The 16,199-nt window shown below is 38.8% G+C and overlaps 3 protein-coding genes across 4 annotated transcripts; 1 reads left to right on the top strand and 2 right to left on the bottom strand.

The window, feature by feature from the left end:
- LOC104780400 (kinesin-like protein KIN-5D) lies at positions 396–6,321 on the top strand. The gene is made up of 23 exons (XM_010504892.1): positions 396–535; positions 971–1,190; positions 1,285–1,414; positions 1,500–1,655; positions 1,753–2,229; positions 2,323–2,420; positions 2,518–2,674; positions 2,755–2,824; positions 2,921–2,997; positions 3,098–3,151; positions 3,232–3,312; positions 3,420–3,531; positions 3,620–3,706; positions 3,784–3,959; positions 4,075–4,236; positions 4,321–4,428; positions 4,510–4,668; positions 4,753–4,836; positions 4,915–5,120; positions 5,227–5,328; positions 5,412–5,521; positions 5,607–5,758; positions 5,877–6,321. Exons 2-23 carry the CDS (start codon positions 1,003–1,005, stop codon positions 6,108–6,110), a joined length of 3,180 nt encoding a protein of 1,059 aa, XP_010503194.1. The 5' UTR covers positions 396–535; positions 971–1,002; the 3' UTR covers positions 6,111–6,321.
- Positions 9,366–11,046, bottom strand: LOC104780399 (phenolic glucoside malonyltransferase 1-like). The gene has a single exon (XM_010504891.2). It carries the CDS (start codon positions 11,023–11,025, stop codon positions 9,535–9,537), a length of 1,491 nt encoding a protein of 496 aa, XP_010503193.1. The 5' UTR covers positions 11,026–11,046; the 3' UTR covers positions 9,366–9,534.
- On the bottom strand, positions 11,216–16,193 carry LOC104780398. Of its 2 annotated transcripts, XM_010504890.2 has the most exons (3): positions 15,844–16,193; positions 11,708–15,715; positions 11,216–11,550 (listed from the first exon to the last, which is right to left on the bottom strand). In XM_010504890.2, the coding sequence occupies exon 2, from the start codon at positions 15,645–15,647 to the stop codon at positions 11,721–11,723; it is 3,927 nt and encodes a 1,308-aa protein (XP_010503192.1). In that variant the 5' UTR covers positions 15,648–15,715; positions 15,844–16,193; the 3' UTR covers positions 11,216–11,550; positions 11,708–11,720. The 2 variants fall into 2 exon arrangements, with proteins under 2 accessions (XP_010503192.1, XP_019100175.1); XM_019244630.1 differs by lacking the exon at positions 11,216–11,550 and having other exon boundaries at positions 11,705–15,715.

The raw sequence follows: 16,199 nt of genomic DNA, 5'->3' as shown, positions 1-16,199 counted from the left end.
AAAATCTTAATTAATTATAAAACATTAAAAAATGGAAAGAGCAATTAACGCATAATTCAAGTAAACGATTTGATTTGACGCCGTTAACTAAAACAAATAAGTTCAGATCAAAATAACCCAAACTTAACCGGTAGCCTCAATTAAATCAAACCGGATAAGTTTCACAATTCTAGTTTATCTAAAATTTTAAAATGAATTATAGTAATGTGTATGAAACTATGAATTTCTCTTCTTTTTTTTCTTCTATTACAAAAGATTTATAAATAATATGGATAATTAATTAGAAAACCGGAACCAAGATTTCGGTTGGATCCGGTCTTCTTAAACCGTTATAATGACGTCGTTTACAAAACGTTCATCTTTTTAACTTATTAGTTTTGTGCCTTTTACTTCATCTCTCATCTTCTTCTCTCATCTCTCTGCTTTGAGAAGAAGGAACAATAAATGCACTTGAAGAAGTCACACACACTCTCTCTCTCTCTCTCCAAGTCTCTCTCTTTCGTATCCGCCATTGTTAAGCCTTGTCCTTCTCTGTGTAAGTCTTCCAAATCTCCAGAGTTTGTGTTTTGCTTCCTGGAAAAGTACTACTCAATGAATCATTTTCTTATTTTCCAAGATTCTTCTTTTTTAGTGATCGATCGTTTGATCCGATTTCGTATCATCGATCTGTAGATGAACTTTGGTATTAGAGTAGCTACATAATAAAGTAGCTCTTCACCAAAGTGTTCACATTTTGTTTTTTTGCTGATTCATGAAATGGAGTCAATTTGAGTCAGAAAGTTGCTAAATTTGAGTCAAACTAAGAACTTTTTAGGGTTTGAGTATTGAATATGTAGTTTTAGTTTCTGGGTATCTGAAAAAATGTTACCTTTATATATATATATATGTTTGATTGGTTTTGAGGAATGTTGTTTTGGTTCCTCTTTGGATCCATTTTACTCAATGTGATCGATTTGTGTTTGTTGTGCAGGAGGGGAATTTAAAAGAGTTGAGGGAACCTAAATGGTAGATAATTTCAGCAGAATGGACTCGATTCAGCAACGGAGAGGTGGGATTGTATCTCTCTCACCAGCTCAGACACCACGATCAAGTGATAAATCAGCTAGAGAGTCGAGATCTTCTGACTCAAATTCTTCAAATAGAAATGATAAAGAAAAGGGTGTGAATGTGCAGGTCATATTGCGTTGCAGGTGTGGTTTTATCAGTGGCTAAAGCTGCTCTGTGTTTTTTTTTTGTATTTTGGTCTCTTTTGGGTTTTGATCTTTCTTGCTGGTTCTTTAATAGGCCATTGAGTGAGGATGAGGCTAGAATACATACACCGGTGGTGATTTCTTGTAACGAGAATCGTAGAGAAGTTGCTGCTACTCAGAGTATTGCTGGAAAGCATATTGATAGACATTTTGCTTTCGATAAGGTTATATATATATTTGTCATAAAGCCTGTTTCTTGATTATGCTTGTCTCTCAATTGTCTCATTTTTCTCTCTCTGAACTACTCAGGTCTTTGGTCCGGCATCTCAACAGAAGGACTTATATGACCAAGCCATTTGTCCGATTGTGTTTGAAGTACTTGAGGGTTACAACTGTACCATCTTTGCGTATGGTCAGACCGGAACTGGAAAGACATATACGATGGAAGGAGGTGCGAGGAAAAAGGTTGATCGCTCTACAAAAAAACTATTGAGCTTCTGTATGATTCAGTATAATCTTTCATGTAGTTTTGTTAAATAGTTATGGTTGCTTTTTTTTGTAGAATGGTGAATTCCCGAGTGATGCGGGTGTTATTCCAAGAGCAGTTAAGCAAATTTTCGACATATTAGAAGCTCAGGGGGCTGAATATAGCATGAAGGTCACCTTCCTAGAACTATATAACGAGGAAATCTCAGATCTTTTAGCACCAGAGGAGACTATAAAATTTGTTGATGAAAAGTCTAAAAAATCGATTGCCCTCATGGAAGATGGGAAAGGAAGTGTCTTTGTTCGTGGCTTAGAAGAAGAGATAGTTAGTACAGCGAATGAAATATACAAGATCTTGGAAAAAGGTTCTGCGAAAAGGCGTACAGCTGAAACTCTTTTGAACAAGCAAAGTAGTCGCTCTCATTCAATATTTTCTATCACTATTCACATCAAGGAAAATACTCCAGAGGGAGAAGAGATGATCAAATGCGGGAAACTAAATCTTGTTGACCTTGCTGGTTCTGAAAATATCTCACGTTCTGGTGCGCGAGAGGTATACTTATCTTATTATCTTTGTCTCCAATGTCAGTGTCTTCAAGGCAGTCATGGAAGTTAGTGCTAAGTAATTTGAAAATGGTTGTTGCAGGGACGAGCCAGAGAAGCTGGAGAGATCAACAAGAGTTTACTTACTCTTGGCCGTGTCATTAACGCGCTTGTTGAGCACTCTGGTCATATTCCTTACAGGTACAAGTGATAAGTTGAAACTTTGAAAGGAACTACTAGTTTATAATATTCTTGTTGCCATTAGAGGGTACTCAGGTATTGCCTTTTGAATTTCCAGAGATAGCAAGTTGACGAGGCTCCTGAGGGATTCATTGGGAGGAAAGACAAAAACGTGTGTTATCGCTACAATTTCACCTTCCATCCATTGTTTAGAAGAGACTCTAAGCACTTTGGATTATGCACATCGTGCCAAGAATATCAAGAACAAACCAGAGGTGAGTTTTAACGATGTTCTTCTGCATTATTATAACTCTTACATAAAACAACAGCGCTAGTAACTTCCTCTTGATTCCAGATCAACCAGAAGATGATGAAAACTGCTGTCATGAAAGATCTTTATTCTGAAATTGACCGACTGAAGCAAGGTATAGTTCATAGTATTCCTTTCATGGTATTGTAATTTTTATTCGTTTCTGCTTTCATTATTGCATCTTCTTAATAAATTTCCTATATTTTCGTAGAGGTATATGCTGCGAGAGAGAAAAACGGGATTTATATTCCAAAAGACCGCTATATTCAAGAAGAGGCTGAGAAAAAGGTTTTACTTTTCTCTGAACTGAGTGGTTTTTATCTATGCCTTCCTCTTTTTCAATCCTAAATATGAAAAGTAACACTATTCAGTTGTGTTTAAACCATAGGCAATGGCTGAAAAGATAGAAAGATTAGAACTTCAATCAGAATCCAAGGACAAGGTATGAACCCACATCATTTGATTCCAGATCCCATCAGTGCCTCACTTGGTATTTCTGTAACGATTATGTTGGCCCTGCAGCGAGTAGTTGAACTTCAGGAACTATACAATTCTCAGCAGCTTTTAACTGCCGAGTTGAGTGAGAAACTAGAGAAAACTGAGGTATACGCCTGGGCCTGATTTCTCTTCTAACTCCTCCCAGAGCCATTTTCTATATATGCTAATTGAAATGTATGAAAAGCTAACTGTATCTCTCTACAAAATATCAGAAAAAGCTCGAGGAAACTGAGTGCTCATTGTTTGATCTTGAAGAAAAATACCGACAGGCGAATGCAACCATTAAAGAGAAGGAATTTGTAATATCTAATCTCCTCAAGTCAGGTACTTAATATTCCTTACTATTCTACTTATGACTTATGAGGAATATTTTAGCAGTTAGTGGTTCTGACCATTGTCTTGCGACTTTCAGAAAAATCACTTGTGGAGCGAGCCTTTCAGCTGCGGACAGAACTAGAAACGGCAGCATCAGATGTTTCCAACTTGTTTTCCAAAATAGGTAAATTATTCATGGACCAAAGTTTTCAATTTGTGTTGATAGATGTTCCCTGATTCATATATGCTGTTGTTATGCAGAAAGAAAGGACAAAATTGAGGACGGGAACAGATTTCTCATCCAAAAGTTTCAGTCACAGCTCACACAACAGCTTGAGCTATTGCATAAGACTGTTGCTTCTTCTGTTACTCAACAAGAGGTTCAACTTAAACACATGGAGGAAGACATGGAGTCCTTTGTCTCGACAAAATCTGAGGTTAAACATCATAACTTGAACTAGATTTTTTTCTTTTTTCTTTCTTCTTTCTCTATGGCCTGTTTTTTGTTTTCACCGACCATTTTTTGCCTCATTCTGCTTTTTTCCTGTATAGGCTACTGAAGAACTCCGTGAGAGACTTTCAAAACTGAAGACTGTATATGGTTCTGGCATCGAAGCTCTTGATAACATAGCTGTGAAGCTAGATGGAAATTCTCAATCGACCTTTGGTAGCCTGAACTCAGAAGTTTCGAAACATTCGCATGAACTTGAGAATGTAAGTCTAGTACTTTATCTATCCCACTAGACCCATTGTTATCTCTGTTCTGAGTCAATCTCCGTCCTTTGTTGTCTCTTATAGGTTTTCAAGGGTTTTGCTTCAGAGGCTGACATGTTACTGCAAGATCTCCAAAGTAGCCTTAACAAACAGGAAGAGAAGCTTATTACATTTTCTCAGCAGCAACAAAAGGTTTAATAATCCTCGATGATCCTTTAAAATGTTAAAATATTGATATCAGACATGTTGGTTTTGAAACATTATTATTTGCAGGCGCACTCACGAGCTGTGGATAGAGCAAGGTCAGTTTCAAAAGTAACAGTAGAATTCTTCAAGACTCTAGACACGCATGCCACCAAACTAACCGGGATTGTGGAAGAAGCCCAGACAGTTAACCACAAGAAATTGAGTGAATTTGAAAACAAGTTTGAGGTGATTCCGGTTCTTGCCTTGTTGACACATGTTCAGCTGCAAATGTCTTGCATAAGCTTTAATGCTATTTCCTCTGTCTTGTAGGAATGTGCTGCAAATGAAGAGAGACAATTGCTAGAGAAAGTAGCAGAACTTCTGGCAAATTCTAATGCTAGGAAGAAAAACCTTGTACGTATGCAATTATGCATGTTAGTTCTTAGGAAATGCATTTGATTAACGGCTTTGAGAAAAATCTTTAATCTTTAGGTCCAAATGGCTGTACACGATCTACGCGAGAGCACATCCACCAGAACAACCACCCTACAACATGAGATGTCAACGATGCAAGATTCAACATCTTCCATTAAAGCTGAGTGGAGCCTTCACATGGAGAAAACAGAATCTAGCCACCACGAGGACACTTCAGCGGTTGAGAGTGGGAAGAAAGCTATGCAAGAAGTTCTCTTAAACTGGTATAAATAAAATTCTCACAGTTTACAAAACTTCACATCATATCTTATCTTAAGCGCCGAGCTTTTGTCATGCATTTGCTTGACTTTTTGAAATGGATAATTGTAGCTTGGAGAAGGCTGAGATGAGTGCACATCAATGGAGGAAAGCTCAAGAATCATTAGTTAGTCTAGAACGAAACAATGTGGCTTCTGTTGACTCCATCGTTAGGTTCGATCTCCGCATAAACAATTCTCTTTGTTCCACCATTTCTCATTTATTACAAGTCACTTATCACTTCAATCTCTCAACAGAGGTGGCATGGATGCCAATGAGAACCTACGCTCTCAATTCTCGTCCGCTGTATCATCCTCTCTTGATGTTTTTGATGCTGCAAATGGCAGCCTTCTTACTTCCATTGATCGTGAGTAGAGCTAACTAACTCCCTTAAATTGACAGATTCAAAAGGTTCTTCATCTTTTTTTGCTGAACGTTTACCCCTTTTTCAGATTCATTGCAACTCGATAGTGATGCATGTACAAAGGTCAACTCCATGATCATTCCATGTTGTGAAGATTTGGTAGAGCTCAAGAGTGATCACAATCACAAGATCGTAGAGATCACAGAGAATGCAGGGAAATGTCTTCTTGATGAATATGTAGTAAGTTTTAAGATTTCAACTCGCACAAAAACAAACCAAGAAAACCGCACATTTTCAGACATTATAGGTTGTCTTAGAGTCTAGTTGCAATACTGATGTGTGTTTTTGGACGCCATAGGTGGATGAACCATCATGTTCAACGCCAAGGAAAAGACCAATCGACATACCGAGCATTGAATCCATCGAGGAACTTAGAACTCCAGCATCAGAGGAGTTACTGAGAGTATTTCGAGATGAGAAATTGTTGAAGCAAGCTAATGGGGATGCAAAGCAGCAGCAACACCTTATCCGTGCTTCTCTTTACGAGGCAGCTGTGTCGGATTCAAGATTCCCCCTCTCTGCGGTGAACTGAAACATCAAGAGGCTTGGTGCTACAAAACCGAAGGACAGGTTAAGTGTTACACTGTACAGAGAGAGTATTGTTGCATACACGTAAAAACTCTTTTATTCATGGAGTTTTTTGGTTTGGAGAATTAAAAACATCAGCTTTTATTTAATATTCTTTATTGTTTATTTATTTGTACTAGAGAAAATTTGGAAATGACATACAATCGTTTATACAATTATACCATTAATATTAGGAAAAAAAATGAAAACTGTATCGAGCTTAGTTATCTGAATTATTCTTTTCTTTATAGTTGTTGTGACTAATGGGGAAGTAAATTCTTGTTGTGTCCTACATTTACCTTGCGTGGGAAGAAAATAAATCACAACTACAAAGAAAAGAATAATTCAGATAACCGGAATAAACGTTAATGATTGGACTCGAGTTTTCATATATACTGTGGAAAATGGAAACTATTAATCGTATTAAGGAGCATGCATCTATGGCTTCCGTCGGTGGATTTCATGAGGAAGAGAAAGATGGTAATCTGTTTATGGTATATCACCATCCCATTCTAAAAACTCCAAGCCCATCCTCCTCTGGTGATCAAGCAGCGAGCCACGACCACTCTCTTCAACCTCTTTTCTTATGTCCTACTACGAGATTCTTGATTTCAAGATTTCAAAAGCATCCACCTATAGACTATTACACACTTTTCTCCTCTATTTCACCCCCTGAATTCATCTTCTCTACAAGATTTCAAAACCATCCATCTATTGACTATCATGCAGTATATTTTCTTTTGGGCAACAATAAAAAAAAATTATGCCAATGGTAGGTGTTCTGCATGCTACAGCTCAAGTTTTGGCACAAAAGAGTATTTCTGTTTTTAGTGTGAAAAAGTGTACCATAAAGAATGTGTCGAGTCTCCACTTAAAATCAAACACCCTTACCACCCGGAGCATTCTCTCCAAGTTTTTCATTATCCTTCCAATCATCGTAACATCGAGTGCTTATGTTGCGGGGAAGTAGCAAAATTTCTAGTTTATTGTTGTACTATTTGTGAGGTTATCATTCATCCATTATGTGCGATGAAGCCAATACCCTTCTTTTTAAACAAGCCTAAAAGTCATGACCACCCCCTAACCTTTTTCCATAGACAAATTTTCTTAATTTGCGACGTTTGTGGTTTGTTAAGAAAAAATGATCCCACCAACATATGTGCTAGATGCAACTTTGTATCTCATAAAGATTGCTTATATTTCCCTCGTATCATCAAGATATCACGTCATCACCATCGTATCTCATACGCTTCTTCTGTACGATCCGGTGATTGGTCTTGTGGGGTTTGTCGTCAAAGTATTCTTAATGATTATTGTGCATATATATGTGATAAGTGTAGTGATTATATTGTCCATTCAAGATGTGCTATCGGGAAAGATGTATGGGATGGAAAAGAACTTGAAGGTGTACCAGAATAAGTCGATATAACACAAGATGCTAGGCCTTTTCATATGATTTCTGATGGAGTAATACTTCATTTTCTTCATGAACACCCTCTTCGACTCAAGGCCAATATATGTTATGATGAAAACAATGTTTGCCAAGTATGTGTTTTACCAATCTATAAAGGTAATTTCTATTCTTGTATCAAGTGTGACTACATTATCCATGAAACATGTGCAAATGCTCCCCAACGAGTACAACATGTGTTACATCCTCATCCACTTACATTGAAGGCTTAAAGTGGATATATCGATAATTACTTCATCTGCAATGCTTGTGGACGACTTAGCAGTGGATTTGTCTACCAGTGTCCGATAATGAAATGCAATTTCGATCTAGATGTAAGATGTGCTTCAATTTCTGAGCCATTTGATTACAAAGGTCATGAACATCCGTTATTCATAGCTTTAGATTTGGAAGAAAAACTCCAATGTCAGGTATGCAAAAGAAAATATTATAAACAACTAAATTGCATCAAATGCAATTTTGTTGTATGTTTTAAATGTTCTACTTTACCATACAAAGCAAGGTATAAACATGACAAACACTTTCTCAAACTTCTATTTGGGAAAGAAATATGTGAGAAAGATTGGTGTGAGGTATGTGAACGTGATTTAGGAGATACAATGTTCTATTGGTGTGATGAGTGTTGCACCACTATTCATACTGAATGTTTATTGGGTCTTCACCCATACATGAAGCCTGATCAAAATTTCAAATTAAATGGGATATTGGAGGTTCAAATTTTTCCCGAAAGTTATCGACCATTATGCGATTATTGCAAGAATCTTTGTCAAGGTAAATTTATACGACATACAACCACATAGCATGTTCTGTCATATGTGCCTTCGAGATTTATAAAGATTCCAGGAAAAATGTATGAGCATCTAGGGGCTTATCTACCCCTCTCTTTAAGTGTAATTTTTTATTTACTTTTGGTTTGCTTTCTCAATAGGGTAAGCTTTGACTTTGATATGTTGTTTAAATATTATATCAAATTGAAACTATCGTGATAATAAGTCTAAATATACATTTAAAATATTGAAAGTATAATGTACGCTTTCTCAAAAGCTCTTCGAAAAAGATACATGAGATGGTTATATTGCTCGTTAAATTCGACCTCATAAGTTTAAAATGTATTTTTACAAACTGAGAGTAAACTTACAAAAGTATGTTAGTGGTATAGTTTTTGTTGAATATGATGAGGAGTACCTGACAATGTCAATAGCATTAAACGTGACTTATAAAAATGTTTAAACGTAACCATTTTTTTTTTCTTTTATTATTTGGAAAACCTTCTTTGAGATATCTTGCCAGAACGTTCACGTATATCAAAAATGTAAAAATTGCAAAGAATATATCCAAATTGTTGTACTCCGAGTCCCTTGGTGAAGATATCAGTTAATTCGAAGTTCACAAAATAAGCAGCAAAATCTCATTATGAATGTAGTGACAATTAATTTCAATGTGTTTCATTCTGTTATGAAATTTGTATAACCAATTGATGGTCACGATATGACATCATATGCTTATCTTGAATTTATTAAGTTAAAAGCATGAGAGTAGTTCATGATCCTATTTAAGTTAATAGACAATATCTATGATATAATTCCGTTCCAGATAGAAAAAATACGAAAAGTTTCTCGGTTTAGTCTTATATTTGATAGAAAATTACCGCCTATATAGTTAAAGCATATGCAGCCACAATGCACATATTTCTCAAAGTTTATCATTGTTGAATTTCATTTTAAAAAAAATTTGCATGATCACATTTGAAAGAAAAAAAACACTGCAAATTAAATACATTTTACAACAACAAAAAAACACACACAAAAATAGAAACAAAAATAAGGATGAGTCTGTGACAAACAGTGGTACAAACACACAAACATGACTTTGAAATTGTGAGAATCTTTTTTGGCATATCTTCTTTGTAAATAAGTGGTCAAAGTTTTAGTCCTTTATGGAGCAAATCAATGAGAGCATCCATTTCATGTTTCTTGAGGGAGAAGCCAATTTCTGCACCACCATTCCCATCTCTACTCTCGGCCAAAGAAATCGCTTCGCCTCGATCAATCGACACAACCATCACTTTCTCCGGTCTTCCCCACCCAAAATCCAACCCGTATACTCCAAACCGGGTCGAATCCGTAGCAGATACAACCTGTGTTCCTTGTGGAATACTACTAAAAAACTCAACAAAATCAGGGATCTTCCACACCACACTCTCGTCCAATTCCTCAACCAACTCGCTCACTAACCTCGTAGAAGCCAAAAACCCTTCTTCACCCATAAACGTATCTGCCGTTAATGGAATTCTCCTGTTATGGATGACGCAGTTACCGAAATAACTCGATGGAATCGGCGGGATGACTACGTTTCGACAATCCGCACCAAACACAAACCCGACAGGTCTATTCGGATCTCCACCTCGAGCTCTTATTAAGCATGTTAAAGCATATGAATATATAATCACAAACGTAGACAAACGAAGCTTCTTTGACAAGGAAGAGGAGGAGGAGGAAGACTCTCTCTTGAGCCTCTCCCGAAGCGTTTGGATATCGTTGGGAGTGAGCTCAAGAGTGTACCGGACTGCCTCAGGACTAATCACGGGCGACGGACGAAGCTTTAAACTCTTGGGGTTTACTGGTTCTTTACCGCCCGTGAACGTTTTGACTAAAGTCTCCCATGAGTTCAAAACTTTTATATCGCCATTTGGTGGACTTTTTATGACCGTGCGATCGTAAAACGGAAGTAGATCCTGAGGTAGAGATGAGCCTTGATGTTTACATATGTGCGCCCAAGATTTAAGAAAACTGGTTGTTGTTTTCCCATCTGAAACGGCATGGTGTGCGGTTACGCCGATGCAAAACCCTTGGTTTGGAAACAGCGTGACTTGAAACGACATGACCGAGGCTGAGTCGTCGGAGTTTTGTAACTCAGGGACTAACGGGTGTAACTCGGTGGAGCAGAATGGTTCTTTCCCGGTTAAGCGGGAGAACTCCGCTTTTGACTCGGCGACGGTGAATGAAACGGCATCGTTTGGTGAGTAGACGATGTTGGGTTTGGGATCAAGTGGTTTCCAGACGAGTTGGCCGGCGAGTGGGAGATAGTGAGAGAGGGATGAAGAGAGAGAGGTTTTGAGGTTTGGGACGATGACTGAGTCGAAATAAGAGCGGTTTGCTTCGGTGAGTCGAAAGAAGATGACTCGTTCGACTGGAGGTATTTTGAAACAGAGAAGGTCAAAGAAAGTGACTGGGAGAGTGAGTGACTCAGACGAGTCGGAGCTTGAAGGAGTGACTCGCTCCACGTGTATAATATTCAGTGATGAAGCCATTTTCTTTGGTGATGTTTTGTTTTGGTGGAGAGAGAGCCATAGTATCGTTTTGTATATATATGACTGATAAAAAGGATAACACAAAACAGAGCCACTCATTATATTTACACATGTTGAAAAATGAAAATGATTGAAGCATGAATCCAAAGCCTGGGTTAATGGTTTTTAAGGTTCAGCCATCCATGCTTTCTTGATATATGGTTCCAATACAGTTTTATAGTTTTAGATGAATGTCGTCAATCATCGTAGTGAAAAATTTCTGATTTTTGGTCGACCTTTGTTATATATATAACAGCATTTCTTTTTTCTTTAGTATTTCAAAGTTAACCTAATGAAACAATCTTTTTTACTATGCCTATAATATATCAAATACTGACGTTTAATCGAAATAACACCACTAACTAACTTTTTTTTTTTTTTTTTTCTATAAGAATAAAAAACATGGATGACATGAGAACATTAGGAAACCTCTTTCAACCTGTTTGTTGTGTGAGAGAGAGAGAGCTCTGTGATTGTGATTTTTCACTCTTTTCACATCTATTGGGACCAAACAATTATGTCTTTTATACAAATCCATAAGCTTCTCTTTCTGTTAAACAACTAACCATACTATGGCCTTTTCACCTGAAAATACAAATGGCATATCAGAAGGATAACATCACACAACAGGAATGGACTTAAGAGTCAGGAAGGACTAATGAACCTATTGATTTTTTTTTTTTACAATATGGCTGATCTGATCAATTGAATCTGAATATGAAAGAGAGTGTTTGAAACGCACCTGGTATCACCAATCATGTTTCGTCATCGAAATCATCATTCGCTGAGTTCTCTTGGCAGATAAATGTGTTATCCTCTACCGGATTCGAAACAACAGCAGCAGGATCAGGCTCCCACATTGTTGGCTCATTACCCTGAGTGTTGTTCTCACCATCTTGCTCCTCTGCAGCTTGTTCAGTCTCATTACACAGTTGGTCTGCTGCACTTTGATCCTCGTCCAAACCCGTGGGCTCAACAATCTTAGGCTCTGTACCCATTTCAACTTCGGTTTGTTCTTCACTATTGAAAGCTACAGTGGCAGCTTCTTGTTCCTCTGTTTGGTCCGCAGCTTCCTTCTTCGGTCTCTTCCATTTCTTTGTGGATGAAGTACCATCATCCTCGAAATCTTCTTCTTCTCTGTCTCTGTGTAGATACACCCACAACTTCCTCTCTGAATCGAATTGGACACAAGGGTCTCGCTCATAGTGCAAACGATCCAAGGCCCCACTCACGACTTGATTCACTTGTGAATCCGATACATCCTCCACGATATACTGCGAGTCTCTTATTAAGGTACACACATCAGCTCTTGTCCCAATACTACTAGGCAATCTGGCGGCTGCATCTCTCACCAGACACAGAATTGTGACATGTGGTGGTCTTTCGCGTTTCAACATGAAATGATCTCGAGCTTTCGAGGTTGGCTTCCCTCCACCTCTTCTCAGAGGAGCAACCATCGACTTTCTACCATCAGCAGCTGTGTACACAAAGGCTCTGTCCGGAATTGAGTACCTCAGAAATTCCTCTTTACGGAAATACGCTCTTGCTTCTTCGGAACTCTGAGTGATTGTGCTAAGGCTCTTTTGGGCTCTCAGATCTTTGAACCTTTCTTTCTCGTCAAGGTTACACTGCATGAGTGACAACGGTGGTTCAGGAAGACTTCCTATTTGCTGAAGAGTTTCTTGGCCATTTTTCAGCCAATTTGCAAATGAATCAACCAATTTGACAAGCATCTTGTGCGGAAGACCCCAGGCTTCAGGCGATGTTACCTCTTCAACAGCCTCTTGTTCAGACGGAAGGAGAACGGGGCCAATCCAAGACCAGCATTTTGTGGACTTCTCATATGTTACAAGTGGCTTCCAACCCTTTGCCCCTAAAGGCGAGGTTTTCGAGGAGAAGATTTTCAGAACCCCTCTAATCAAATCCTGAAGCGGTTCTTGCGTTTCAAGGATACAAGGATCTCCCGGGTTTGACTTCACACAGCTAACAATCTCCTGGATAGTGAGGGATGGCAAGTTTCCATTTCCTTGCTGTGGCGACTTGTTATCCTCTGTCTCCTTGGGCACGGGAGCACCATTTTCTCCAGTTTCATGTTCTGCGTTCTCCACTGCCATAGGTTTGCTAATATCTAATGAATCTTCAGGACGCAAACTTGTCATTGCCATACGCACTGCCGATAGAAGATGTACAATAGAGAAAGAGAAGCCAGTGTGAACTGTTGGTGTGATCAACACAAATGGCTTCTTCTGCGGCTTGGTTTCCACCTCTACTTCAATTACTCCCTTCGCGGCTTTTGGTATGTCACCGATTTCCAAATCACCAGTATCAACCTCCATTTTCTTCTTTCCCTTTCTCTTTGAGACAATTACATCATCAACCGGAATGTCGGAATATAGCTGCAGATCACCATTCTCCTCCCTCCTCTCCATGTCCATCAAAGACTCTCTGGTCTTCCTCTTTTTCGACACGGCACTGCAAGAAACCAACAACCTGGCATCTAAGTGTTCATCACCACTATTACCGTCACCATCAGAAACCTCATATTTCCTACTAAGTAGACCCAGAGCACTATCATCAACCAATGTTCTCATCTCAAGTGACTCGTCATCTTCATCAAAGCCTCTTTTTCTCCCAGACAAATTTGGTTTTGCAGATGGTCTCTGAAACAGTTGTCTATCAATCATTTGCTCTCTTGTCTGACTATTCTTGTTTGCCCTGAAAATCTCCTTCCTGTTGTTTCTGTCCTTCAACTCACTCAAGCTAGTGACCGGGCCATCTTCAAAATCTCGAGAGGAAAAGTGATTTAAGGGACTCCTGTCACGCATCTTACCCTTCTGTTTTGCCTTGAAGGAGTGCTTCTCTGTCCCTGGCACATAGATGTGTTCTCCAGGTGCACCTAAGTATTTCAAGTAAGCACCCCGTTCATCAAGCAATTGATTATCCTGCATATCATTCTTTCTGGATTTGCTCTTTTTATTATCTTGCCTGGATTTGAGTATTGGAAAATGAGAATTATTCAGCCTATCCACTGAGACGGATGATTTCTTCCGCACAAAGCGATTTCTCTCCTCATCATCATAACCAAGGGATGAATCTGACTCTGTATCATCATTTTCCAAGAACGTTCTGCTATCTCTGAATGCCACAACACCAGACCTCGCATTTGGTACCACATTCACCCTAATCTTTTCCTGCACTTGGTTCTCACCAAAATCAGAATTTAAGAATCTCTCGTTCATTTGTTGCATAGAAGCTCTATAAGATCTCAAACTAGTATCAGGTGAGCCCCTCTCAAACTTCAATTTTTTGCTTCTACTATTCAAGTCATCAGATATATATCTGGGATCAGAAAAGCCATCTCCATAATTCTTCCCATGCCGGTACAAGTCACCACGAAGGTCCGCTAGACTACCTTTCACAGGCTTCATCTGGTCAGCAAATGCACGAGGCTGACTATTATTTGCATATTTACTCGATTTTGCGTAGTTGCTGTGGGGATGCCTTGATGAATATGGTGGTTGACCCATAAAATGTTCAGAAATTGGTTCACCGTCTCTTGAAAATCTGTGTTTCTTTCCAGGCCTTGAGTATCCAGATTTCCCTCGGCGAGAACCCATTCCAAAGAGTGGATCCTGATCATCATCGTCAATATTATCTTCTGATCCAAGAACCAAACCTGAACCATACTTGTGTCTAGCAAGAGAAGAGGGGTTGTACGCAGAATTCATACTTAACCCATTATACACTGGAGCATATGGCCCAACAGATGATTTAGCAAACGGAAACTTCAGTTTCGACTTTGGTTTTCCATATCTATCCTGTTCTAAGGCCGTCAGCTGCCGCCGGCTAGGAAATTCCAAACCTGAATCAACACCATAACCAAAATGACGAGACAATTTCTTTTGAGTAGCCTTCCTATCTTTTTCCTTTCTGCTCCAAGGCCCATCGAAAGGCTCTTCTTTCTCTGATGAATCCTCCTTAACATCATCCTTTTTCTCACGCATCAGAGTCTTTTGGCTCTTTACAATATTCAGGACACGGAGCTTCTCGTCAATACTGTACCCTTTACAACTTATCCAAGCATCCCTTGTCTGACAAAGATTCACCACCATGTCATTATGATACTTCCTCAAATTATGATAATGTTTGCTTCGTAGAAACAAACTACGTCCCTCGAGATAAAGCGCATTCCTCGGTTCACACTGCCCACCTTTCAACATATCAAACAGTTTCTTAACAGGACTGCCAAAGTGGAAATTACGACCCTCGAAAAGCTCTTTCAACGTACGCATAAACGTGAGCTGATCAATATCAGGGAGATAACTGGAGAGACTAAACCTCTCTTCGTCAGTCAAACACTCATTCCAAACATCAACAGAGAGTATACCTTCCAAAGAAGAGAGATCATACAACTCAAAAGGGATACTACAAGTAACGTTCCCAACTTGGCAAAACTCAGCACCAGTTTCCGCTAATTCAAGCAAATCAAAATCATCAGAGCCTGCTCCTGAATCATCTTCATCGAAATCATCATCTTCATCCTCAGAATCAACATTATTATTATTAGCCACTGAGTTTTTACGTAGTTGTTCTTCGTAACTTGACATAGATTCACCACTACCACCATGAGAGTACTCTAGATCAAACCTCGAAAGCTTGACGCTACTCTTCTCGATCGCCATACCCTCATATAGAAAAAAACCCCAAATCCCCACTCAACCTTCAAATCAAGAGTATGATTCTCTTAACCCTAAACAAAAACCCAGAGCACACACACACACACACAAAAAACACTTAGAAATCGAACAAGAAAAACAAAAACTTTACAGTACCAATTCAATCAAAACTTAAAATTTCGATGAATTACGATCAAAATACCTCAAATTGTCTCCGGAATTGAACAAAATTGGAGCTTGAAGGTCTCTGCTTCAGCGAAATTGAGACAAGTTCTCGAGGAGAGGAGAAACCAAATAAAAAACGAAGAGGGGAGATGAATCTGGAGGAAACCCTAGAAGCGAAACCGTATAAATAACGCGATATACTAAAGGAAGGAGGAGAAGACGGTGACGGAGAGAGAGAGAGAGAGGGTTGAAGAAGACGAAGCTGACGTGGAAGAAAGCAGAGCCGTCAGATTAGTGAGGGTTATGTGAAAAGACGAAAAAGGGTAAAGCCACAGAGACTTAGGGCATACTAGGACGAAGAAGACGGTGAAATTGCAACAAACACCAAAAAAA

Source organism: Camelina sativa, chromosome 4, assembly GCF_000633955.1.
Source record: "Camelina sativa cultivar DH55 chromosome 4, Cs, whole genome shotgun sequence".
NCBI classification, from domain to species: domain Eukaryota; kingdom Viridiplantae; phylum Streptophyta; class Magnoliopsida; order Brassicales; family Brassicaceae; genus Camelina; species Camelina sativa.
Note: the sequence above shows the minus strand (reverse complement) of the source record. Positions and strands in the feature narration are given on the sequence as shown.

Bases quoted from the DNA above. Each gene is read 5' to 3' on its own strand.
- LOC104780399 (XM_010504891.2), bottom strand. From the start codon at position 11,025: ATGAGTGGCTCTGTTTTGTGTTATCCTTTTTATCAGTCATATATATAC.
- LOC104780398 (XM_010504890.2), bottom strand. From the start codon at position 15,647: ATGGCGATCGAGAAGAGTAGCGTCAAGCTTTCGAGGTTTGATCTAGAG.
- LOC104780400 (XM_010504892.1), top strand. From the start codon at position 1,003: ATGGTAGATAATTTCAGCAGAATGGACTCGATTCAGCAACGGAGAGGT. The intron at 1,656-1,752 runs GTTGATCGCTCT...TTTTTTTTGTAG, and splicing joins AAGGAGGTGCGAGGAAAAAG to AATGGTGAATTCCCGAGTGA. The intron at 2,675-2,754 runs GTGAGTTTTAAC...TCTTGATTCCAG, and splicing joins ATATCAAGAACAAACCAGAG to ATCAACCAGAAGATGATGAA.